This window comes from Dendrobates tinctorius, unplaced genomic scaffold, assembly GCF_039654945.1.
Source record: "Dendrobates tinctorius isolate UK_male_01 unplaced genomic scaffold, ASM3965494v1 ptg000086l, whole genome shotgun sequence".
Taxonomy (NCBI): Eukaryota; Metazoa; Chordata; class Amphibia; order Anura; family Dendrobatidae; genus Dendrobates; species Dendrobates tinctorius.
Window position 1 is genome coordinate 54,370,949 of NW_027361754.1, and position 27,836 is coordinate 54,398,784.

Genomic DNA, 27,836 nt, shown 5'->3' on the forward strand with positions numbered 1-27,836 from the left:
TTGATCTTTTTCTGGGGGGTTTTTATACCTCTCACATTCCATGTCATACATATCATCTCAGACCCCATATTTACTCCACTGGATATGGCCTACATCAGTACCCGGGTAAAATTTAGAGACACCTCACAAACTGAAATTGCTGCTGGCTGCGAATTATACCTAGAAAACAAAAAAACCACTATAAAAAAGCATCAAAGTGGAAAACAATACGGGAGCAAAGTCCTGCTCTCCCATCACGAAATAAACACGGGGATACCATCACTGAGCTCAGTGTCCGGTATTGTTGGTAATCCGGACGACCGTGGAAAAAGCTCCAAATAAAAAGAATTTTGATTAACAGAGACGTTAGGATTCCTTCGCAGCAGACCCGCTGTGGGACCGCAACCACTCAGCCGCCTCCGCCGGATCCGTAGAAGATATAGAAGAACCCTCGTGGACCACCCAGAGCCTGGCAGGATAGATCATTGAGTACATGATATTCCTCTCCCAGAGCCGCTTCTTGATTTCCATGAATTGTGCTCGTTGTTTCTGAAGTTCCATGGAGAAATCCGGAAAAATTGAGATCGTGGCATTGTTGAACTTGATGGGACTTTTTTGTCGAGCTAGACGTAGACTCGCATCCCTATCCCTGCAATTGAGAAGACGTGCCAAAAAAGGTCTAGGTGGGGCTCCAAGAGGAAGAGGACTTGTAGGGACCCTATGAGTCCTTTCCACAGCAAATGTTGGGGAGAATTCGTCTCCCAAACAGGTTTTGAGCCAATCTTCTAGAAATTGTTCCGAATGTTAACCTTCCGAACGTTCCGGCAGACCAATAACTCGGATGTTATTCCGACGCATTCTATTCTCCAGGTCCTCTGCTTTTTGCCTCCATGCGTTCACCGAGCCCGCCTTTTCGTAAGCTTGGCTTCCATGGGTGCGATGGTGTCCTCTACCTTGGACACCCTTGTCTCCACCTCCGTAATACGCCCTCTCATGGCCTGCATAACTTGTCAAAGACGCCCCACCTCGGTATACACGTCATCTATTTTCCCCGTCAGCGATGTCCTAGTTAAGGAGATGATGAAGAGGAGGATGAATGAACTCATGGAGATCAACATCCGACACTGCGGAGACACCATCACGTGTTTCTCAACGCAGTGATTCTAGAGCACTGCCCCCATCCCTTATGGGAAATATGCATTTCCCATAAGGGAAATATGCATTTCCTACTCCACACTGATGAGGGGCAATACCCCGAAACAGCTGTATGTGGATGGATACCATGTTTTGGCATAGGTGGTTTCCTTCATTGGAGACTGCCCTTCCCGTGGTTGTTCCTTCCCGGACAAAGACCTGGCTGGTCATTGCTTGCGTTGAGAAACACGTGATGGTGTCTCCGCGGCTTCTGTTTTGCATGTTTTGCATATTTCCCATAAGGGATGGGGGCAGTGCTCTAGAATCACTGCGTTGAGAAACACGTGATGGTGTCTCCGCAGTGTCAGATGTTGATCTCCATGAGTTCATTCATCCTCCTCTTCATAGTCTTTTTACTAGGCATTGCTCCTACCAGCCAGTTTCCTACTCCACACTGATGAGGGGCAATACCCCGAAACAGCTGTATGTGGATGGATACCATGTTTTGGCATAGGTGGTTTCCTTCATTGGAGACTGCCATTCCCGTGGTTGTTCCTTCCCGGACAAAGACCTGGCTGGTCATTGCTTGCGTTGAGAAACACGTGATGGTGTCTCCGCGGCTTCTGTTTTGCTAGTTAAGGAGATGGCCTGCATCAGTTGTTCAGATGCTTGCTTGAGGCTTAATTCCTCCTGCTCACTCTCCTCTTCACCCTCAGAGGGACGGTTTTTACATTGAGCCTGTGAGGGGTTATTTCTGAGGGACCGTGTAGTGTCAGAATGGTCAGGTCTAGCAAACTCAATTTTTCAGCTGCTCCTGCCCCCTTGGAGCGGTTCATTTTCAATAGCAATATGGCACAGCCAGGTAACAGAAATGGTATGTCCAGGGAGACTCAGGTCCAAATTATGAGCACAGCAGTGCTATAATATAATAATAGCAAGTGTCCTAGGGGCAGCAGAGAGCAGAAGGGCCACACAGGAGGATAAATCCCGGCTCTAAGGAGTGACCGAGAGGCTTATGGCCAGGGAGGGATCCGCAGTGCCCACATAGACAGCAGCCAAGGATGGGTCCAGAGGACCCTGGAGTAATAACACCGATTAGCTGGGTGACTTAAAGGGGAGTGCGGGGCCCAATCTTCCAGAGCACTCACCGCTTCTCCCTTTCAGATCCACAGGATATGTGCTCACCGTCCTGTCAGCGCTGCGAGGAGGGAGCCAGCGCCGCGTCTCTCACAGCCAGAGCGCAGACTTCTGAAAATGGCCACCGCCTCGTGCATGCCCCGCCGGCCGCCCCGGCCTTTACCGATATCTGCCTGCCGAGATTCTGACTCCCGCGGGGGTCCAGGGGTGCTCCACAGTCCAGGGGGTCCAATATCAGCAGGTATGCCGCGGCAACCCGAGTCCGCTGACCGGATCAATGTCAGGATGTGAGGAGCTCTCCCTGAACGCATCCTCTCTCAGCCGCTATATAGCCACGCCCCACATCACCACATTTTGAAAGCTATAATTTTTCCATATTTTGACCCACCGAGTCATGTGAGGTCCTATTTTTTGCGGGACGAGTTTACGTTTTTATTGGTACCATTTTCGGGCACGTGACTTTTGATCGCTTTTTATTCTGATTTTTGGGACGCAGAATGAACAAAAACCAGCGTTTCATGAATTTCTTTTGGGAGGTGCGTTTACACCGTTTCGCGTGCGGTAAAATTGATAACGCGATTTTATCCTTCGGGTCAGTACGGTTACAGCGATACCTCATGTGTGTCTTTATGTTTTGCCACTTTTATGCAATGAAAACAATTTTATATAAAAAATAATTATTTTTGCAATGTTTTATTCTGCGAGCTATAACTTTATTTTTTCGCTGATGACGCTGTGTGGCAGCTCGTTTTTTGAGGGACAAGATGACGTTTTCAGTGGTACCATGTTATTTATATCCGTCTTTTTGATCGCGCGCGTTATTGCACTTTTTGTTCGGCGGTATGATGATAAAGCTTCATTTTTTGCTTGTTTTTTTTTTTATTTTTTAAGGGGTTCAATAAAGGGGTTAACTAATGGGACAGTTTTATAGGGCGGGTTGTTACGTGTACTTTTTTTATTTATTAGGGAATTTTTTTTTTTTTTTTTAATTTAGCCATTCTTTTTAAATTATTTTTACACTTTTTTTTTTAACTTTATTACAATGTCCCAGGGAGGACATAACTGTCATGTGACAGATCGCTGATCTGTCACATCACAGATTGCTGTGACAGATCAGCGATCTGTCACAGGCAGTGCTGCAGGCTTCCACATGCTGGCGCTTTGCAGGAATGAGGAAGCCGCCTCCCTGCAGGCCCCCAAAGGTCCCCGCCGCCATTTTGGATTCGGGGACCTGCAGGGAAGGAGACCCCCACAGCAGACCACCCCTGACACAGTGCCGGGAGTCAGCTGTGATATTCAGCTGACACCCGGCCGCGATCAGCTGCGCTCCCCCCCGTGAGCGCTGCTGATCGCGCTAGACGTACTATTCCGTCCTTGGGACTTAGGTCCCAGGTCACATGGACGGAATAGTACGATAGTACGTCTAATGCAGGAAAGGGGTTAATGTACACTCTGCAACCCATCTGGGCTGAAAAAAAAAAAAAAAAAAAAAAAACAAATGTAGAAATTTTTGCAAATTTATTAAACAAGAAAAACGGAAATATCACATGGTCATAAGTATTCAGACCCTTTGCTCAGACACTCATATTTAAGTCACATGCTGTACATTTCCTTGTGATCCTCCTTGAGATAGTTCTACTCCTTTATATGAAGGCCAGCATAGAGTCTGCTAAAAAAACCACATGAAGGACTCCAAGACTATGAGAAATAAGATTCTCTGGTCTGATGAGACGAAGACTGAACTTTTTGGTGATAATTCTAAGCGGTACGTGTGGAGAAAACCAGGCACTGCTCATCACCTGCCCAATACAATCCCAACAATGAAACCTAGTGGTGGCAGCATCAAACTATGGGGGTGTTTTTCAGCTGCAGGGACAGGACGACTGGTTGCAATTGAAGTAAACATGAATGCGGCCAAGTACAGAGAGATCTTGGATGAAAACCTCTTCCAGAAGGCTCTGGACATCACACTTGGCTGAAGGTTCTCCTTCCAACAAGACAATGACCCTAAGCACACAGCTAAAATAACAAAGGAGTGGCTTCAGAACAACTCTGTGACCATTCTTGACTGGCCCAGCCAGAGTCCTGACCTAAACCCAATTGAGCATCTCTGGAGAGACCTGAAAATGGCTGTCCACCAATGTTCACCATGCAACCTGACGGAACTGGAGAGGATCTGCAAGGAAGGATGGCAGAGGATCCCCAAATCCAGGTGTGAAAAACTTGTTGCATTATTCCCAAGACGACTCATGGCTGTACTAGCTCAAAAGGGTGCTTCTACTCAATACTGAGCAAAGGGCCTGAAGACTTATCACCATGTGATATTTCAGTTTTTCTTTTTTAATAAATTTGCTAAAATTTCTACATTTCCGTTTTTATTTTCAGTCAAGATGGGGTGCAGAGTGTACATTAATGAGAAAAAAAAATGAACTTTTTTGAATTTACCAAATGGCTGCAATGAAACAGTGAAAAGTTTAAAAAGAGGGGTCTGAATACTTTCCGTACCCACTGTATTTAATAAAGAGTCACATTATCGTAAATCCACAGGATAGGCAATAACTTGCCAATTACGGAGACCCCAGCGATCTTGAGAATGGTGCTCTGTAGACCACCATCTTGAATGGAGCACCTGCTGGACTCCGGCACCATTTTTTATCATTAAGTTACCCCCTATCCTGGGAATAGAGAAAAATTTGCAATTCTGGAAATCACCTTTAAAACAGAAAATTTAAAAAAAATAAAAAAGTCACCCTTTCAAAAGTTGCTGTCATTTGTTTGGACTTCCACATCTTCTAATGTAGTCGTCACCCCTCTCTCTATGTATCATGACAAGACGTAATTCCACAGGAAAAAAAAACAAAAAAAAAAAAACGCATCTACACTATAGAACATGTTGGAAAAAAAAGGATTTGTTTCAAATAAAAACTGAAAACAGATGTCTGTGTAAGGAAAACGGGCAAATTACTGCCAAATGGGTAACGGCACTTCAGCAGTTTCTTAAAGTTTCATTCCATTTGCACCATCTTTAGAGACTCCGTTCAGACATGCTCCAACACTATTGATATATCGCCTCCATTGTGTACATTATTTTCTGCTGCACAGTGAAAGGCGCAAACACGGAGATGAGACTTGTCTGCAGAACATGAACAGTGGTAATTACATATGCAGCAGATGTTGAACGATGCCAAAAGCAAAGAATAAATCGTCTCTCTGCAAAGAACATAAAGGACGTGTGGCAAGGAAACGGGCTCCCAGCTCGACTGCGTGCCGAATGGATAATGAATCGTTCCTACACCAAAAAAAAAAAAAAGAAAAATCTTTCCCTATATGCTCCTTGTCAAAAGTCATTAATGCGTTCACAGAGCACATGGCAAAATTTTAAAATACAACTTTTTTTTTTTTTTCTTAACCACCTATGGCTCTCACTTTTCTCTACAAAGACATTTTACATTGCCAAACCACGACCTGGATTTACTTTTGAAGTATCTCTCTCTCTGAAAAAGGCATGAAATTCCACTTGTTGCTTCCCTTCTATAATTTTGGCGATGACAAACTCAACAGCTTTGAAGTTTCTAATGATAATTTATGGCTGTGTAGAGGAATCTGTGGCACGCGGGACATTGCTAATGCAAAGAGCAAATTGATCCTTCATTTTATGCATCACAAAACTTTTTTTTTCTGCCAAACGTAATATATTTCATGGAGACGAATATGAAAAATTATATGCAAACGTTAGTAAAGTTGAAGAGCCAGTTTGGACTTCTAAATAATAATCTTTATTTTTATATAGCGCTAACATATTCCGCAGTGCTTTACAGTTTGCACACATTTTCATCACTGTCCCCGATGGGGCTCACAATCTAAATTCCCTATCAGTATGTCTTTGGAATGTGGGAGGAAACCGAAGTACCCGGAGAAAACCCACGCAAACTCCTTGCAGATGTTGTCCGTGGTGGGATTGGAACCCAGGACTCCAGCGCTGCAAGGCTGCAGTGCTATTCACTGAGCCACCGTGCTGCTCACGATCTCATTTTTCAGAATTTACTTCTACAAAAATTAAACACACAAGTTCTGGGCATGTACAATGAATGAAAAGCTTTCTATAGTAGGCTTCCACTAGATCAAGGTTTCTGTATAATGCCACATTGAAAATAAAAAAAAATTGCCTCAAATAATTCCTTTAATTTCTGTCTTTTAAAGGGAATCTGTTACCCTTTTTTTGGCCTGCGTGTCGCGGTCCGACGCCTCCCATCTTCATACGATGCCGTCCTCTTCTTCCCTTCCTGTCGTGGCTCCGGCGCAGGTGCACTGCTCTGCCCTGTTGAACCATCCTCTGGCTTGCTAATTGACTAGTGTTATTAGAGAATGTGGAAATACTGGGCAATTAAGGGCGCAGTCAGACGGTCATATAAACCGAACTGAGATCGGAACATACTGCACGGACTGGACAGCTCTCCCTACCAGAGCATAACAGCTACATAAAAATACAAGAAGCTGTCATGCTTAGGACCGGAGAGCTGCCTGCCGGTCCATGTAGTGCGTTCCCATCTCAGCCTGATTTATATGGTTATCTTACTGCACCCTAACAAAAAGAGGAAAAAAAAAATTTTTGACTGGACATTATGGACACAGAGGGAGATTTACAAAATAAAAAAAATGCACCAGATTTTGCTGCACATCCCACGTAACAAATTCATGAAGGGTTATAGATCATTTTTGGACCTCAATAAAAACTTGTGAAAGCAGGTTGGCAAAATATGCCAAATTTACTAAATGTGGGCTGCAACTTTTTAAGCTTCAAAATTGGTATAATAGTAAGTCATCTAATCGATGGTGAAACTTTAAAGGGAACCTGTCACCCCCCCCCAGGGCCTATTAAAGTAAAAGAGCCACCTCCACAGAATGCAGCCTTAGGCTACTTTCACACATCAGGTTTTCGGCGTCAGGCGCGATCCGGCGTCGTGCCGGAACGCCGGATCCGGCAAATGTTTTGTAAAACCGGATGTGACGGATCCGGTTTTCTGCCGGATCAGTCTTGTTCTTGACAGACAAAACCGTCTCATCCGGTTCATCCGTTTTTCGACGGATTACGCCGGATCCGGTTTTTAAAAACACCCCTTGTGGCCTTCCGAACGGGATTGGCTACTGGAAAACTATATATAGCGTGTTCCTACAGCCCTTCTTTGACAGGTTGTAGAGGAGAAAGTGCAGGTTGGAGAGAAGAGCAAGTTACTGGCGAAGATGGATGTTGTCATTGGAAATATTTTGAAGAATTTGGCGGATTTTACAGCGGAGGCGAATCGTTTGAGGGTGATTGTTCTGGAGAAGGAGAGAGCGAGACAGCAGCGCATCAGGCATCGTAGACGACGTTTGTGGATCCACCCCATCACAGCCAAGAGAATGACGCGTGGGGTCTATTCTACACTCTGCATGGACCTTCGACGAAACCCGGATACATTTTTTGGATATGTTCGGATGAAAATGGAGAATTTTGATTACTTGGTGGAGCGCATTGCACACCTCATAAGAAAAGCGGACACCTATTGCCGCTTCTCTGTTTCACCCGCAGAGCGTCTGATGGTGACTTTAAGGTAAGCCACATTTATTGGATATGCTCGCATCAGAGCACACTTTCACTGCAATCTTGTTGGTGGTAGTTTGTATCTCCAAGTTATAGCTGAGTATTGGTATGTAATGCCGTGATTTAAAACTAATTGTTTTTTAATTCCCCACAGATTTCTTGCAACTGGAGAATCCCTTTCGTCACTGCATTTCCAGTACAGACTCGGGATTTCCACCATATCTGGAATAGTGAAGTACACATGCCGTGCACTGTGGGACTCCTTAGCTGAAGAGTTTTTACCAGAGCCCACAACAGAGAGGTGGATTGAAATTTCAGAAAAGTTTCAACAGATATGTCAGTTTCCCAACTGCTTGGGCGCTGTGGACGGGAAACATATCCGCATTGTAAAGCCAGCCGGATCGGGATCGGAATATTTCAATTACAAGAAATATTTTTCAATTGTCCTCATGGCCATCGCTGACGCGGAATACAAATTTATTGCGGTTGATATTGGGGCCTATGGCCGCTCCAATGACTCAAGTTTTCAAACTGTCTGCCATGGGGCGTAAACTGTATGGAAACACCTTCCAGTTCCCACCACCTAGACCGCTGCCGCAAACATCTGGTCCACCTATGCCATTTGTCTGTGTAGGGGATGAAGCCATCCAGCTGTCAGAACACCTTTTGAAACCGTACTCTAGCAGAGGATTGACAAGAACAAAACGCATTTTTAATTACCGCCTCACAAGAGCAAGAAGAATGGTTGAATGTACTTTTGGTATTCTGACAGCCAAATGGCGGGTCCTATTGACTGCGATCAACCTCAAGACAGAAACTGTGGACGAGGTGATCAAAGCTTGCGTGGTACTCCACAATTTTGTTATCTGCAAGGAACCCATTTCCATTGAGGACACCTCTGAAGAAACCACCTTGCAAGATTACCATGACATTACCACTAGAAGTTCTGTGACGGTTTCAGTAATGAGGGACAATTTTGCACTATACTTTATGTCACCTCAAGGCAGAGTACACTGGCAGGATGACAGAGTGAAAGATTTGTGCCCTTAACCAAACTTGTGTACCTTCTGTACCAACAGTATATACCTTTGCCAACCAAAGTTGGCTATCTTGTCATGGTCTCTATTTTTAGCTTTAGGCCACAGGTGTGTACCTGGTTGTGTTTTATGCAAAGTATTTCACCTTTTAACAAAAGTTGTGTACATTGTTAGGAAATCACCAACAATAAACACAACTTTTTAGGTGAAATACTTTGCTTCAAACACAACCAGGAACACAACTGTGGCAAAAAGCTAAAATTTACCCACAGTTATATACCTGGTTTTGAATACCTTTTTACCTTTTAAATACCCTGTATTTAACCTTTTTTTAAAACATATTTCGCCGCAGAAAGAAATGACAGACAACCAGTGTAAACAATAATTTAACTTTTATTTAAAATATTTTTTTTTTGTAAACTGTTTTTAAAGTTAAAAAAACTTTTTTAATAAAGGTTTGAAACCAACTGGGCATTTTTATTACAAAACACATCATAAATCTGTATAGTGTGGGGTGGAAATACTGCTGGAGGGGCTGCGGGACACTTCGACAATGGGAGTGTGGAGAGAGAACTGGGATCGTGGTGGGGAAGGAACAGTTAGAGGTGATGGTGTGGAAAAAGCTACAGAATGGGTGGACATGTGGGAGGCAGAAGAGGTGGTGGGCGGTGGAGTGGAGGGTTGGGCAGGGACTGTAGGAGCAGATGATGTTGATGGAAAGTTGTATGAGGAAGGAGTTTGGTACGGGGAAGGAGTTTGGTATGGGGCAGGTTGCTGGAAGTGGGGAGATGTCTGGTACTGGGGAGGTTGCTGGTATGTAATAGGAGGGGGAGGATGGAAAGTGGCTGGAGGGGGTGCAGATGTAATAGGAGGGGGAGGATGGAAAGTGGCTGGAGGGGGTGCAGGTGGAGGAACTACTGTGGTGGGAGGAGGAGGTTGGGAGGTAACTTGCTGGAGAGCACCGTGGCATGAATGCATTACATGCATCTGCTGGGTAGGAGATAGCGTTTCCATGCGCTCCACAACAGACCTGAAAAAGGTGTGGTTTGGCGAAGATCTTGCTTCTGAATGCATGGTTTGCAGAAGTGTCTTCACCTCCAGAATGCTGGAGTTGATCTGCTGAAAGCCTGCGGAGATTTGCTCTGACAAGACTTTTAGACAGTTCTGGAAAGATGCATTCAGATGCAAGAACTCTGGCGCATAAGTCTTTTCCTGACCCCTCTGCCGCTGCCGCCCAGTACCCGCAGGTGTACTAGAGGTGGCAGGGGCAGAAGGGTGGGGTAAAGGGAAAGCGATCTCCTCACCAGCAGCTTCATGTAATGTAGGCGGCCACGATGCTCCTGTGCTGGTGGATGGGACAGATGGGTCGAATGTGTGGGAAGGCTGGGACGGTGCAGATGTACCGGGGCGGTCGAAGTGTCCCTCGGTGCTGGTCTCCTCAGGGATCGCCTCAGAAGGGTCCAATCGTGCAGGCTCCCGAGTGCTGCTCACCGTGCTGTGGAATAAAGAGAAAAAAAAACAATTAAAATAGTGACATGGTATGGCCCTGGCTGAAAAAAAAAAAGTTACATCTAACATTTTTTTTCACATGTGGTGTGTAATATTTACCTTCTAGTGACCATTGTTTCCCGGAGGAACGACAGGGCTTGTGCGTACTTGTACTTGCTCCTGCGTCCTCCAGATCCACTCGGGGCCCGCATCTCTTTATTGAACTCCTTCTTGAAACGATCCCTCACAGACCGCCACCGATTCACAATTCTGTTCCCTGAAACGAGAAAGGAGTGGTTAGTATACAACATCAGTGTTTCCCAAACTCCAGTCCTCATGGTCCCCAGGGGTCATATTTTCAGGATTTCAATAGTAAATAGAAATCCTGAACACATGATCCGTGGGGACCACGAGGACTGGAGTTCGGGAAACACTGGTTTACATCAAGCAACCGGTACTGTATATACTTACTCTCTTTAATCTGGGCCCGAGCATCGAGGTCCTCCCAGCGGCCCACAAGGAGCGAACAGATTTCCTCCCAGAGTGGTCGGGTAACGATCAGGTCAGCGTGGCGGCGGTCAGCCATATTCCAGAGCGGCTCCCTTTCTCTGACGAGATCGATGAGGTGGTCCACATCAATTCCTCCATCCTCACCGTCAGAGTCGGGAGCACGCTGTGAAGGCTGTTAAAGAAAAAGACAAAAATAACAATTAGCCTCCACAAAAGAAATGAAATAAAAAGTGCAAAAAAACAAAAGCAAAAATATTTATACTTACACGCTGGTGACCGCCGCGTTGCTGTCACCGACGACCCTGGAAGGCACTGCGAGGACCTCTTGGCCGAGCACCAGATTGGGAAGACTAGAGAAGAAAACAAAAAATGTTATGTCTTTGGATGTAGGCATTTGTTTGCTGTGTGTGGTCTGCAGAACATTGTTTTCTATGTGTTGTGTGTAGTGTGATGTTGTGTTTCTGCGTTTGATGCCAAAATCTTACCAATTGTGAGCCCACTCCAGGTGTCTGTCCACCCCTTCCTTCTTCTGGGAGCTCCTCTTCATCTTGTGATTCCTGTTTTGAAATAAAAGGCAATGAATAGACATATATTACAGAGATGATGGATTTTGGAAATAAAAACTTACCGTCAAACGCTGACGATGCGAGGGAGGGCTCCCAGAAGATGTGCTGTCTTCCTGCTGGCCAGACTCCATGGCTGTGGGTGGTGTTCCTGCTGCTGCATCTATTGGGCGGCTGTTGAATAAAGATAAACAAAGGGCCAATGAATATCTTGATATTCCATGGCCCTAGTTTGGAGGAATGGGGGATTTGATAATTACCGTCTCTCATCTGCTGCTGGACTCCCCTCCCGTTGTTCAGCATGCTGCTCCAATTGGGGTGGTGCTGATGGTGCTGCTGCAGATGTCTCCTGCCTTCTCCTGCGCCTGGTTGCTGTCTTGGGTGGCATGTTGGGTGTGGCTGAGGGTCCCACTGTCTTGCTTTTATATATGTCTTGTGGGCAGAGCTACTGAGCATGCTCAGACCAAAAAAAACTGGATCCGGCCACCGGATCCGGCTGTCGCCGGATCAGGCGCATTGCGGCGCTCATAGGCTTTCATTGTGTGAAAAAGCCGGACACGCCGGATCCGGCGTGTCCGGCTTTTTCGCCGGAGACAAAAAACGTTACAGTAGCCGTTTTTTCCAGACGCCGGATCGCGACGCATTGCCGGATCCGGCGAAAACCGGATGAAACGCATGGCCATCCGGCTCGATCCGGCTCTAATGCAAGTCAATGGGGGGGAAACTGGATCCGGCATTGCATTTCGCCGGATCCGGTTTTTGTCAAAAGCGCCGGATCGCGCCTGACGGCGAAAACCTGATGTCTGAAAGAGGCCTTAGTGCTGCTGAAGGTGACTCTTATGTTTATTATCCCTAGGAATGCTGAAATAAAGACTTTTATAAATTGCCAGCCACACCTCTATTGCGTCATGGAGGTATGTTTTCTCCCCATGTCTCAACCTCCTTGCAGTCTTCCATCATCCCCCTCTTGCCTCCGTGTGCCGCCTCCTCTGTTCCTCATTACGTGACCGGCGTCTGTGCTCTGCAAACATTTCTGAGGCGATGATGTAAGGATATCGCGCCTGCGTGTAGCGGAGGCCCCAGATCCCGCCCTGCAGTGTGTTATGATGTATTCCCTTTAAAGGGAACCTGTCACCAGGTTTGGCCGGTATAAGGTTCTATAATGCTCTACATCTGCCCCCGTTCTGACCTGCAAGAGAAGCAAAATAACTTATTATACTCACCTGCGAGGCGGTCCGGTCCGAGGGGTGTCGCACGTCTTGGTCCAGCGCCTCCCCATCTTCTTGAGATGCCGCTATCCTGCTTGCTTCATGGCTCCCCGGCATCGCGCTCCTGCACAGGCATACTTATCTGCGCTGTTGAGGGCAGAGCAAATTCCAGAAGTGCGCAGGGCCTCTCTGACAATTCTCGGCACCTGCGCACTGCTGTACTTTGCTCCGCCCTCCACAGGGCAAAGAAGTATGCCAGTGCAGAAGCGCGACACCAGGGAGCCCATGTGGATAACGCAGGGATGCGTTATCAACATGAAGCAAGAAGGAGGACGGCGATCATAAGAAGATGGAAGGCGCCGGACCAAGACCTGCGACACCCATTGTACCAGACTGCCCCCCAGAAGAGTATAATAAAAGTTATTTTTCTTCTCTTACAGGTCAGATTGGGGCTTATATAAAGAATTATAGAATGCTGTAGATAAGCCCTGAAAAGCGGTGGCCGCATCTCGTTTTGGCCAAACCTAGTGACAGGTTCCCTCTAAGACCAGATCCCCAATATAACAGACAAATATTGTCCAAACCCGCCGATATCGTAGTTTGGTATGGATTCTAATGTGTATGAGGGCTCCGATGGAGAAAAGGATCCAGCTTGTATGATTTAGGACCACCAATACTTTTTGCTCTGTAAGAGATAATCTGCCACCATAGGTTTCTGGCACCAGCTCTCTCACAGAACACAGGAACACTCAACGAGATAGCCGCCGGTCAAAAGTCCAACTGAACCATCATTTGGCCGACAGCTATCTAAACTGTAGAGGGGACTTTAGACTAAATATTAAAAAAAAAATGCACTAGATTTATCATCCACCGTGAGCCACTGTGATCAATTTGGTGCATTTTAAAAAGGTCTAGTCTAAGCTTGCCCTGCCTCTTACATTGGATTAGTAAACCTGCCCCTTTGTCTAAAACTCCATGGAAGAGCCCTACTCGAATGGGATCTAGCAAAGAAGTCTTGAAGGACGAGCCCCAATGCAATAAGAAGGGAGGTCGCACTACCCCCAAGAGCTACTGCCGGGTCACGGAGGTCAGACCCCTAATGATCAGACATAGAAAGGTTATCCAAAGAACTACGGTAAACATGGCATTATTCACAGAACCTCATACTATGTGTTGTAATGTGCCCAACGTGCATTCACGATACTACAAGAGCTAAGTTGGGTTGGATAATACACGGACGTTACATGACTGGTGCCATGTTTAGATCCATTTAGTGGGCCGACAAATATATCCTATGAATTGATCCGTTGGTCGAAACTTTGTGATTATCTTAACGACACGACTCCTGATGCTTTGCGTCACAAGTCCAACACCATGTTTGGCTCACGTGTGCACTATGCAGGACATATCAATGGTCCACACCACTGAACTGCATAAAATCACAGATATTTCAAAGAAAAAAAAACACAATACAGTAGGATAAATCTATATGTGTCCATCAGATCTTCTGTCAAGGTTAGTGCAGACAGCATCATACATTGAGCAAGTTACCAGGAATATAGAATTCACACCTTGTATAGTTTTACTTATTGAAAAAAAAAAAAACTGTCCTGAAATTACTTTTTCTCCCTCACTCAGCAATTCTGAAAGTGGATTCTTGTACAAGGTCAGTAAACAGACAAAAAGCTGCTCAACATGGTCGAGTTTTCAGGACTAAATGCGATACATGTAGCGAGCTGTAACAAAGACGATTGTTTACCGTGAATGCTGAGTCCCTCCTCTTTATATATAGAATATAATCGGAAAGCTTCTTCCAGCTCCATTTGGGAGGATATGGTGCAGGGGTCGCCTGGTAGAAAAATAAAATACATTTTATTTAACTGAAGGTCATAAATGTTCAGCATGTACTGAACTACTCTAGTCCAAGAGAAAGACATAACAGTTACATTTTCTCAATACTGGCACGGAATCCAATAAGCAGTAATGATAACAGGGTCCTTGACCGACACCGCTTTTAAAATAAATCAGTTAATTTATAAAAGTTTTCTTATGAAGAACGTCCTTCAAAAATTAGAATCATTTTGTCTGATACACTGAGGCAGATATACAAAAACTAACTTAAAGAATGCGCACTTCATTTTAAGTCTTTCTAGTCTATCACAGTTGGTGGGTCATTAGCAGGTAGGCTATATAGACATTAGTTCCACGCTGGTAGCTTTGTTTCTTGTAGTCTTTATTTACGGGTTTCGGGTCTGTATCATACACTTTCTCAAACAAACTATATAGCATCGGTTAGCTGACTACTCTCCAATTTACATGCAGAAGAGGGTCTTCTGTCCACAGAAATGACTGCAATAGCTCACCACACATGGGTATTTATTTAGGCAAGCACCCACCCTCATCCCAATTTTACCTGCATCCTGCAATACTACCCTATGGGCTATTGTCGCTCTCTTATTAGTCTATCAGACTGACTCAAGCCATTTGATAAATTTGGTTCATTTCTTATTGTATAGACCAAGTTTAGACCACCTATATGTTGGCTTACTTTGTGGCATTAAAGAAACACTCCTCATCCTCCCATCAAATGTTTTAGCCTCTTAATATATTGCAGTAATCATATTATATAGCACCTTGTATTTACAATTTCTCATTCTGCCCTTCTACTCAGCGAATTCTACTTTATGTATAAACAGAAATTCTCCTCCCTGCATAATAATTCCCCTATTCATCTCCTGACCCAGCGGATTCCTCCTCCTCCCTGCCAGGGAGGTAAAATTGTAGTTTTAATGATGACTCATAAGGGGAAATTTGACCACTTGTTTGTACATAGAACCTAGAAAGTTTGAGCTAGGCTGTTTTAAATCATGTGACCAAGTGGAAAAGAGAAAAATTAACTAAGCAGAAAGGAAAAGCGAGAAATTGTAAGTACACAGTACTATAGAATATGACGATTTCAATATACTAAGAGGATAAAATTTTGCTGGGAGTGCTTCTTTAATTTCTCACAATGAGTCACATTAACAATAGAGATGAGCGATTTGATCAGGTCAGGGCTTATTCGGCAAGCTATAAGGCTTACCGTATAAGATGCAGAGAGAACCCGGTTTCCTGGATCGCGCCGGCTGATCAGCTGTTCGGCTCCACAGCTGCATGTGTCACAGCTGTGGGACTGTCATGACACATGCATTTAGAGCCTGTTTGTTGGGATATCCATGCTTGTGTGGTGACTGTCACACATGCAGTCATGTCTTTAACAGGATGGATTTGAGGGTTTTGTGTTTGCTTTAAGTATGAATGGGGAGTTCAGGAGGCAGATGGAGGTGAAGAAGGGGTTCATGAGTGGAGAAAGAAGCATTTTTCTCTGAGAAGACATACTACAGTTTTTTGTTTGTACTATTGATTTATACAATCTGACAAAGGTTCACACCTAAACGCGCGTTGGGATGGGCGCAACAAGCAGTAAATGGACAACATAAGTATAGTATTTGTATATAGTATGCGTTGTATTTCTTTTAATCACATGTTCTATGCATTATTACCAGTGCCTTTTCTAATTACAAAGTTCCCAATGGATGCAATTGTCCCTGTAACATGGGAGTTGTCACGTGGATTGCACAGATAGGCTCTATACTTATACACATCCTACATTTGGGGATACTTGAATTCATGTAGCTTCAGCCTTGTTACTTACATTTATATTTCTTAGGCACTGATATATACATCCCTATTATTGAGGATTGTGAATTGACTATATTGCACCTTCTATTTGCATGCATGACATTGGGACTTCCCATATACATCCGTTCATTCCTTATGTTGTGTCCAGCTACAATTAGTTTCATACTTGTTTTTTACTAGATTTGAATACATAGCTGATGTGTGTGTACTTGTCTTCTGCAGTGGCACCATTATACCAGCCATGTGTTTAATAAAGTTTTTTTTATCTTGATAATAATGGCATTATTTAGGACTAAACAGTTTGGATTTCCTTTATTAGTAATTGTGTCCTACCAAATGGTTATCTTCTGGCAGATATGTGTTTATTATATCGATTACGGTACATATTTTCACATATATTATATGCCCTACCCAAGTTTGCTGTCCCACATTATTAGTTCAATATTTAAATTAAGCCATTTTGCGGTGCACTACGACACCAGCGCTCATTACTATTCACACGTCCCTCTGCAGTTTGTCATCATCTTTGAAAAAGAGGGAGAACCTGGAATTGGGGCACCAGAGTACCATAGCGATCACTATCTTACATACAAATCTAGCACGTTTATAACTCATTTAACCATCATACAATTACAAAATGAGGTTAGCGAGCTTCCTGTAATCTTCTCATTATATTACAAGTCATTGGTACTGATAAAGTATACACCACCAGCTTTTCATTAGACCCCCCCATTTTCCAGAACAAAATTTGGCCTCCATCTGTATATTATACAGTGCCTTGCGAAAGTATTCGGCCCCCTGGGACTTTTCAACCTTTTCCCACATATCATGCTTCAAAACATAAAGATACCAAATGGAAATTTTTGTTGAAGAATCAACAACAAGTGGGACAATTGTGAAGTTGAACAAAATTTATTGGTCATTTTAATTTTTTTTGTGGAAATTCAAAAACTGAAAAGTGGGGCGTGCACTATTATTCAGCCCCTTTAACTTAATACATTGATGCGCCACCTTTTTCTGCGATTACAGCTGCAAGTCGCTTGGGGTATGTCTCCATCAGTTTTGTACATCGAGAGACTGAAATTCTTGCCCATTCTTCCTTGGCAAACAGCTCGAACTCACTGCGGTTTGATGGAGATAGTTTGTCAACAGAAGTTTTCAGCTCTTTCCACAGATTCTCGATTGGATTCAGGTCTGGACTCTGACTTGGCCATTCTAACACCTGGATACGTTTATTTGTGAACCACTCCATTGTAGATTTTGCTATATGTTTGGGATCATTGTCTTGCTGAAGACAAATCTCTGTCCTAATCTCAGGTCTTTTGCAGACTCCAACAGGTTTTCTTCAAGACTGGTCCTGTATTTGGCTCCATCCATCTTCCCTGTCCCTGCTGAAGAAAAGCAGCCCCAAACCATGATGCTGTCACAACCATGTTTGACAGTGGGGATGGTGTGTTCAGGGTGATGAGCTGTGTTGCCTTTACGCCAAACATATCGCTTGGCATTGTTGCCAAAAAGTTTGATTTTGGTTTCATCTGACCAGAGCACCTTCTTCCACATGTTTGGTGTGTCTCCCAGGTGGCTTGTTGCAAACTTTAAAGGACACTTTTTATGGATATCTTTGAGAAATGTCTTTCTTCTTGCCACTCTTCCATAAACGCCAAATTTGTGCAGTGTACGACTGATTGTTGTCCTATGGACAGACTGTCCCATCTCAGCTGTAGATCTGTGCAGTTCATCCAGAGTGATCATGGGCCTCTTGGCTGCATCTCTGATCAGTCTTCTCCTTGTTTGAGATGAAAGTTTAGAGGGACGGCTGGGTCTTGGTAGATTTGCAGTGGTATGATACTCCTATTTCAATATGATTGCTTGCACAGTGCTCCTTGGAATGTTTAAAGTTTTGGAAATCATTTTGTATCCAAATCTGGCTTTAAACTTCTCCACAACAGTATCACGGACCTGCCTGTTGTGTTCCTTGGTCTTCATGATGCTCTCTGTGGATCAAACAGAACCTTGAGACTATCACAGAATAGATGCACTTATACAGAGACTTGATTACACACAGCTGAATTATATTTATCATCATTAGTCATTTAGGACAACACTGGATCATTCAGAGATCCACAATGAACTTCTGGAGCGAGTTTGCTGCAATGAAAGTAAAGGGGACGAATAATATTGCACACCCCACTCTTCGAATTTCCACAAAAATTTAAAATAACCAATAAATTTCGTTCAACTTCACAATTGCGTCCCACTTGTTGTTGATTCTTCACCAAAAAAATTACATTTGGTGTCTTTATGTTTGAAGCATGGTATGTGGGAAAAGGTTGAAAAGTTCCAGGGGGCTGAATACTTTCACAAGGCACTGTATATCTAAACAAATGTTGACTTGAGTTTTTGTTTATCTAAATGCATTTGTGTTTGGGGCAAAAAAAGTCATTTTAGTAATTGGGTTTCATTAAAAATTTTGCACCATTTGCCTCCTACAAGCTCTTTGTTTCCCTGCGCATTCAATTTTTACGCAATTTCTGGTCACAATTCAGCTAAGAGGAGCTCAGAAAAGATAAAGTTACAAACTCCCTATCAGGCCATCATAGCGCATTCTACAGTCAGCAATAGGCAGTGTAACAATGGCTATAGAAGACAAACGTTGCAACATTTTTTTTAACACTGCAAAAAATTTTAAACCCAAATAAATACATGCATACAAGTGAAACAAAAAATTGTCCCCAAAGATTGACAACCCCAATACGATGCAGAATGTTACTACAACAGAAAAGAGTGGTAAAAAAAATTTTTTGATGGGTACATATGGTGGATAGATTCATTTGCATCCATCTGGAATGTGGCTAATTTCTGGCGTATAATTCCAGAACATACATGCCAGACGGGGATCACAAGCTCAGTTTACTTAGGCCTACACTCAGAGAATGAATTATACCATAAAGGGATGAAATGCAATCAGTATACTCATAAGTACATGTAGGCAATATTGTCAATTTGCAACAGGGACGCTGAACGATGCCATTGGGTGAAACCAGAATTAAAAAAAGTATAAGAATGATCTCAGACTCTCATCATAGCAGGTATGGTCTACAAGAATATTATCCAGTTTGGATTCTGTAAAGAAAAAAAAAAAAAAAAATTCAGGAGCTCACATCTCCCCATACAAGCTTTGTTTGTCGCCTCCAAATTTTGTCTTAATTGGGGGGCTTCCTAAGGATAGGTCAATGTAAAAGTAGTGGAAAACCTTTTTAAGAAGATAAACATTTTGATTGGAGTACTTCTGTAATTTGGACATACAGGTTATAGACTGTGAAAAAAAGTCCTCACTGAATGTCTCATATCAGATGCCTGGTTGCTGAGAAATCATCTTTTACTACTTTATATAAAAGATCTCTTCCAGGATCTAGGGCGAACAATGCCAGGAATGTTACTCTGACTCCAGGGCTTAGTTTACATGAAGGACAGGTACCAGTGTGAGACAAGTAACTAACACAGAACAGGAGAAATTAAAATTTGTCTTCTTGCAAACACATTTTTTACTTCTCTCTGAGCTCTGCTGTGTTGAAACAATATTGCACCCCTGTCTGCCTGTGACCCAGAAGCTGAAGCTGAGAGGAACCTGCAGCTGTGTCAGTTATAATCACATAGTTCTTCAATGAGATCAGGAGAGTAGAGAGATGCCATCACACTGGTAACTCCCCTTCATGTAAACCAAGCTCTGGAGGCAGAGTAATTTTCCGAGCTGCATCCTACTTGAAGTCTAGAAGAGGTTCTGGTATGAGACATACAGGGGGGATTTGCAGCAGTCTATGTCTATATTAATGGTTTAGATAAGTCAAATGTAATGACACATTCCCTTTAACGGACCCAGTGAAAGTTCATGGGGTCCATTGGGAACCCAGTGGCATCCCTCATTCAATGGACTTGACCTATGCATTGTGGCATCTGTTACAAATTGAAATCACAATGCATGTGATAACATAACAAACTAGACGTCGATTTAGCTGGGCTGATAACCTTCAAGCAAAACACTTGTTTCTGATCTTCAGGTCAGTGAAAAGATACCACCGATCAGCCGACATACAATCAATGTGCGCCATAATTAAATCATTGTTATAGATTGATGTTACTTTATGAAGATGCAGGTATGTGCTCGGGGGGAAGGGGAAGTTGGTTAAAGTTATAATACACTACCTAATGTTCAAAGTACTACAAAAATCTATTTGACGGATCTTCTCTGATGCTTTTGAACAATTTTTGTACTCTTTGTTTACTGTTCAATAAAGACTGTTATAAAAAAAAATAATAATTGTTAGGCCAGGGTCGGACTTGCGAGAAACTCTGACGCTGACGGCTGCATGTACAGTCAAATGCTAAAGTTTGGGCACCCCTATTAATGTTAACCTTTTTTCTTTATAACAATTATGGTTTTTGCAACAGCTATTTCAGTTTCATATATCTAATAACTGATGGACTCAGTTATGTTTCTGGATTCAAATGTGGTTTATTGTACTAACAGAAAATGTGCAATCTGCATTTAAACAAAATTTGACCGGTGCAAAAGTATGGGCACCTCAACATAAAAGTGACATTAATAATTCGTAGATGCTGCTTTTGCAAAAATAACAGCATCTAGTCGCTTCCTGTAGCTATTAATGAGTTCCTGGATGAAGGTATTTGTGACCATTCCTGTTTACAAAACAATTCCAGTTCAGTTAAGTTTGATGGTCGCCGAGCATGGACAGCCCGCTTCAAATCATCCCACAGATGTTCAATGATATTCAGGTCTGGGGACTGGGATGGCCATTCCAGAACATTGTAATTGTTCCTCTGCATGAATGCCTAAGTAGATTTGGAGCGGTGTTTTGGATCATTGTCTTGCTGAAATATCCATCCCCTGCATAACTTCAACTTCGTCACTGATTCTTGCACATTATTGTCAAGTATCTGCTGATACTGAGTTGAATCCTTGCGACCCTCAACTAACAAGATTCCCGGTGCCGGCATTGGCCACACAGCCCCAAGGCATGATGGAACCTCCACCAAATTTTACTGTGGGTAGCAAGTGTTTTTCTTGGAATGCTGTGTTATTTAGCCTCCATGCATAACGCCTTTTTGTATGACCAAACAACTCAATCTTTGTTTCATCAGTCCACAGGACCTTCTTCCAAAATGTAACTGGCTTGTCCAAATGTGCTTTTGCATACCTCAGGCGACTGTTTGTGGCGTGCTTGCAGAAACGGCTTCTTTCGCATCACTCTCCCATACCGCTTCTCCTTGTGCAAAGTGCGCTGTATTGTTGACCGATGCACAGTGACACCATCTGCAGCAAGATGATGCTGCAGGTCTTTGGAGGTGGTCTGTGGATTGTCCTTGACTGTTCTCACCATTCTTCTTCTCTGCCTTTCTGATATTTTTCTTGGCCTGCCACTTCTGGGCTTAACAAGAACTGTACCTGTGTTCTTCCATTTCCTTACTATGTTCCTCACAGTGGAAACTGACAGGTTAAATCTCTGAGACAAATTTTTGTATCCTTCCCCTGAAAAGCTATGTTGAATAATCTTTGTTTTCAGATCATTTGAGAGTTGTTTTGAGGAGCCCATGATGCCACTCTTCATAGGAGAATCAAATAGGAGAACTACTTGCAAGTGGCCACCTTAAATACCTTTTCTCATGATTTGATACACCTGGCTATGAAGTTCAAAGCTCAATGAGGTTACAAAACCAATTTAGTGCTTCAGGAAGTCAGTAAAAAGTAGTTAGGAGTGTTCAAATCAAGAAAATGATAAGGGTGCCCATACTTTTGCACCGGTCAAATTTAGTTTAAATGCAGATTGCACATTTTCTGTTAGTACAATAAACCTCATTTGAATCCAGAAATATAACTGAGTCCATCAGTTTAATAGTTCTGTCCCTGTTCAGTTTTAATCGACATCATGTAAAACTTGTTATTAAAAAGGTGCAACAATTAACTTGCATTTATGAAATCGCTGATGGTCAGAAAGTGGAGGGTTTTTTTGTTATTTTTTTTAAAGCTAGAAGTCTCTCTGACAACTTTCAGAAGTGCGAATACAACTCTGCACTAAAATATAGCCAGTAACCTATGGGCAACACAGGGCAAGTACAGTTATGCATTTTAAAAATTTTTATTATCGCATATTCATTCCCAACGTGTGCTGTAAAAGGACATTGAAAAAAAGGAAAGAGTGTATTTTTATTACAGTTTTTTACTATAGTAACAGTTCACTCAGACATTCATTTTTCACGTACGAACTCTATCCACGCTTTCAATGGATAAAAGGGGAACACATTATAGTCTACGGGGCTGTTCACATGTGTGTATTTTTTGGTGTAATGAGTGGTCAGCACCAAAACACAGACGTGTCCTTTATTTAATTTTTTAATTAACTAATGGATCCAACTTGCCAATGCAAATTTTTTTTTTTTTTTATAGTGGAACCTTGAGAACTACTCAAAAGTTTAAAAAAAAAAAAAAATGAAACTTGACAGGCGAAAATCTAATCCAAAACACTTACAAAAAGTCAGGCTGCTTTTTGCATGCAAGAGAAGTCACTGCCCTTTAAAATGAGGGCAAAGAGGGAACTGGTGAATGGATCCTGAAATCGCTACTTAGTAAACTGGATAAACAACCGTAACAAGGGCAGATTCTGCCAATAAATAGAATATGGAGAATGACAAATGTCTGCAAAGAAGTCATAAACTACACCTGCTGAATGACTTATGAAACTATTTATGCACAAGAATTGGATACAATTAGTGCAAGAATTAACCAGCACCAGAGTGGGACCTTGACCAGTAATTAAAAGGGAGTAAACTCCTATATAACATTCTTAAACAGGTAACAGACTGATGGGAAAAGGAGATTACACTGGATCTAGAAACTTGGATGGAATTTCTTAAATAGACTTTTGAAGTTCTAGCTCTTATCTTTATCAGTCACGGACTTTGGCATTTTTTTTTTTTTTTTTTTTTTTTTAACTTCCTCAGATTGGAGAACAGAACCATTTACGTAACAATTAGAGACGAGTCGAATTACGAAATTTGTAGGTTCTGGTGAATTTGAATAGTTTGCAATCCCCCCCCCAAATTAAAAAAAAAAAATGCAAGCCAACTTTTTACACACTCCAGAAGATTGCATCAGTCACAAAGGCTCATTTGACCTCAGATGGTACTGCATCCTTCCCCATTATGCCTTGCAATTATATCACATGGTATAGCGCAGGTGGGAGTATCAGAGCTTGTATAAAAGCAGAGGCAGGGAATGCAGCAGCATTTTAGGGTGGTTTAGGATAGTGAAATGATATCTGTTTTTACACACCTGTTTTACTAGTCCAATTTGACAACGTGCAAGCCACACCTATACTGCAGCCCGATGACACATTTAGCTTTCTTCCAGTGTACAGACCTAGTATTTCTTGTTGTTACGTCAAGGGTTGAACAATTGAGTTTGAAGTTATTAAAAGTTAGTGTTGCCCAAAATTTATGGTAAAAAAGTGGCAATGACAGTGTATTAGGTAGTGTAAAAGAAAAAAAACAAGCAAATACCATGGGCAAGAATGTGAGATCATCTTGCAGCAGCTGCGGTGGTAGTACCAAACGCAGATCATAAATGGCCTCCTTTATCTCCAGCATGGGAGTACCAAAGTACTGAAGTGTGCAGGCGCCGGGGAAGGTCTGAGATGTCCAGCGCCGGCGCACTGCAGTACTTTACTCTGCCCTCAACAGGGCAGATAAGTACGCCTGTGCAGGAGCACGATGCCGGGGAACCATGAAGCAAGCAGGAGGGCGGCACTGCAAGAAGATGGGAGGCGCCGGACCAGACCACCCTGCAGGTGAGTATAATAAAACATTTTTCTTATCTTTCAGGTTGGATCGGGGGCTTATCTACAGCATTATAGAATGCTATATATAAGTCCTGAAATGCGGTGACTGGTGTCTTATATCGGCCAAACCTGGTGACAGGTTCCTTTTAACATTAGTAAGGTGTGTTTGTGTTAATAAGCTTGAGATGGGTTAGCTGCAGTCACAGGTAGCCTATTAGACCCTTTCCAGAGGGATCTGATAGGCTGCAGTGTGGTACACACCTGGAGGCCATTACCAGGCCTTTGATCCCACTGTGGGAGTGAAAAAAGGGGGTAGTAAAAGGAGCGTTCCATTGAGGATATTAGTTCAGGTCAGTAAACCTGCCTGAGGAATTGGAATTCATGTAATTTCAGTCAAAGACATAGATTAGTGGTCTTCCCCCTTAAGCAATACATTCAAGGATTTGTAGTTCAGCAGCCAAATATTTAGCCTTCCCTATCTGGCCTTCTAGCTGCACTTCCAAACATACAAGTGACCCTGCTGTCAAAATAGAAATAGTACGCATATATCTTAAAAATTAGGGAATTTAAAAAAAAAAAAAAAAAAAAAAACTTCATTCACCCTCCCTTGGTCGAGCACAGAGTCTCCACCACTGCTCCTACTGTGTTATTGTCTGCAGCACTGATGTCTTGGCAACAGCTCTGCAGCCAATCACTGAGTTTATACTAGCGCACAGGTCCCAGCACGTAAGCAGCCACATGCAAGCACTTGACTGCCACAGAGGAAGCAATTTTTATCATTCCTAGGAAAGGGGTAAGGCTGGGGTCACACTAACCAACGCAAAATACTGTCAGTATTTTACATGCGTAATACGGATGAATGGCCCCTAAACAGTGCTCCGTATGTCATCCGTAATCGAGGTGAGGTCGCGTATTTTGCGCATGTCAGCATCCGTATGTAATCCGTATGGCGAGATTTTCTCGTCACCTTGCAAAATGGACATATAAAAGGAGCCCTATGACAGGTTTTATAACACAAACCAAAGAATAGATATAGACACATAGAATATATATATATATATATATATATATATATATATATATATATATATATATATATATATATATATATATATATATATTCTTTCGTTTCTTTATTAAAACTGTCAGTGTGAGTTTACTGTATAGCGCACTGAATTGCCGGCTTTGCTAAAAGACACCGGGTGCGTATTTCTCACAAGTCACATGTGTGGTCCGTGTGTAATCCGTATTTTTGGCGCACCCATAGACTTGCATTGGTGTATTACGGGCGTAGTACGCTGACAATCGCAGCATGCTGCGATTGGCACGGAGCGTAGAATACTGATGAGAAATATACGGCTGGTGCGAGGGACCCCATAGAGAATCATTGGTCCGTGTCTAATGCGTGCTTTTAGCGCCTCTCATTCGGCCGTATTCCTCGCCAGTGTGACCCCGGCCTTACTTGTGAACCCCTGGGTGTTTTGCAGACAAGGCACAATGCTAACAAGCAGCCACTGGCCTCTGCAATATCTAGTAATGCTTTCTTATAAATAGAATTAAAGGTTCATTTCCCATTTCCATCTGAACAATGCTTTACAATCAAACTTAAGATCTTGAAGAACTTTGATCAAACAGAAAATAAAAAATGAAAAAAACATGACACCGCTTTCATATTTTTGGCAAGAATATTAGTATGTAAAACAGCTGCCGAAAACTACTTATCCCATATATTAAATATTAATACCATCTAACTAGATGAAAGCACGCAAAACACTGCTGAAAGATACACGTCTGGGTGAGGAAAATACATCAGCGATACAAAAGATGGAAAATATCACTACAGCCTTTATATAGACAGGAAAGCAAAGATGGCTACAAGCGGCACACAGTGGGGCTCGCTGGGATTGGAGACTGACGTTTATACTCATTTTATAAATCACATAAAGAGCCGTTTGTCTTTGTAGCCGAGTTGTCATTTCCTCAGGGTACTACCTTAAGACACTGTAAGCCAGGTAATTTATCGCTTCCACGGGATGCAAAACAATGAAATAAAATTCATCACACATGACTATTAAAAAAGGAACAAAAGAGATTACACTAAAAATCTGCATTCTAGAGACTGTTAGGATGACTGTGGTAGATATATTAAAATTGCTCTTTTCATAGGTTTTAATTTGTTAGAACATATTTAAAAGAACATGTCAGCTGCTTAAAAAAAAAATTTACACTACTGGGGTCTGGCTTGAATTATTGAGGATCAGTGACTTAGTTTTATAAAAAAAAAACAAAAAAAAAAAGTTAAATAGCTTTTAAAAATCCCTGAGCTCTTCTGATTGTTTCACTCTTTTCTGTTTTGTGCTGCATCACTTCGTTGCAGATATATTCACATTTGTTTCTTCAGCGGGACACTATGTGAAATCTCTGTTTTTAGTCCAACTGGGTGTTTCTTCACACTCTTCTATGGAGGATGCTGCCAATTACCACTCTGCTGTGTTTGAGACTAATAAGCTGCTAGATAAGTGGAGCTGTGATTGGCAGCATTTGGGAAGGAAGGGGTGAAAGCACAACCTACTTCCTCCCACCAAGAGAACATCCACTTGGACTACAAGCAGAAATTTCACATACTGCGCTCCAATAGCAACAAAATGTGAATCTCTCTGCAATGGAGAGACGCGGAAGAAATCATGAATCAGAATCAGGGGAGCTCAGGGATTTTTCAAAAGTGTGTCAGTTCTTCTTTAACCCCTTAGTGTCCAATGACGGACACAGTCCGTCATTGGACTTCTCCCCTGCTTTGATGAGGGCTCCGGCGCTGAGCCCGTATCAAAGACTGGAAAATGTCAGCTGTTTTGAACAGCTGACATGTGCCCGCAATAGGTGCAGGTGGAATTGTGATCCACCTGCACCTATTAACCCGTTAAACGCCGCTGTCAAACACTGACAACGGCGTTTAACCGGCGCTTCCGGCCGCCGGGCCGGAAATTAGGTCATCGCTGACCCCCGTCACGTGATCGGGGGTCAGTGATGCGTTGGCATAACAACCAGAGGTCTCTTGGAGACCTCTATGATTGTTGATGCCGCTTTGCTATGAGCGCCACCCGGTGGTCTGCGCTCATAGCTATGCAGTAATTCGGCTACATATAGGCGATCTGCTCATCACCTATATGTAGCAGAGCCGATCAAGTATGGCATGCTTCTAGCCTCTCATGGAGGCTATTGAAGCATGACAAAATTAAAAAAAAAAAAAAAAAAAAAGTATGAAAAAAATAAAATATAAAAGTTCAAACCACCCCCCTTTCGCCCTATTCAAAATAAAACAATTAAAAAAAGATTACACACATTTGATATCGCCGAGTTCAGAATCGCCCGATCAAAAAAAAAAAAAAAAAAAAAAGCATTAACCCGATCGTTAAACAGCGTAACGAGACAAAAAAATCAAAACCTCAGAATTACGGGTTTTTTTTATCTCTGTAACAATGCATTAAAATGCAATAATGGGCAATCAAAAGAACGTGTCTGCATAAAAGTAGTATCATTAAAAATGGCAGCTCGGCACGCAAAAAATAAGCCCTCATCCAACCCCAGATCACGAAAAATGGAGATGCTACGGGTCTCGGAAAATGGTGGGGTTTTTTTTCACCACTTAGATAAAAAAGAACCTAGAC

The 27,836-nt window shown here is 42.7% G+C and overlaps 1 protein-coding gene across 2 annotated transcripts in view; it reads right to left on the reverse strand.

The window, feature by feature from the left end:
- The window catches only part of PRKCZ (protein kinase C zeta), a 285,933-nt gene that overhangs the window by 223,743 nt on the left and 34,354 nt on the right, over positions 1-27,836 (reverse strand). For both annotated transcript variants that reach the window (XM_073585407.1, XM_073585406.1), the window contains exon 4: positions 14,397-14,486. In XM_073585407.1, coding sequence (XP_073441508.1) covers positions 14,397-14,486 — 90 coding nt within the window. The remainder of the gene's footprint in view (positions 1-14,396; positions 14,487-27,836) is intronic.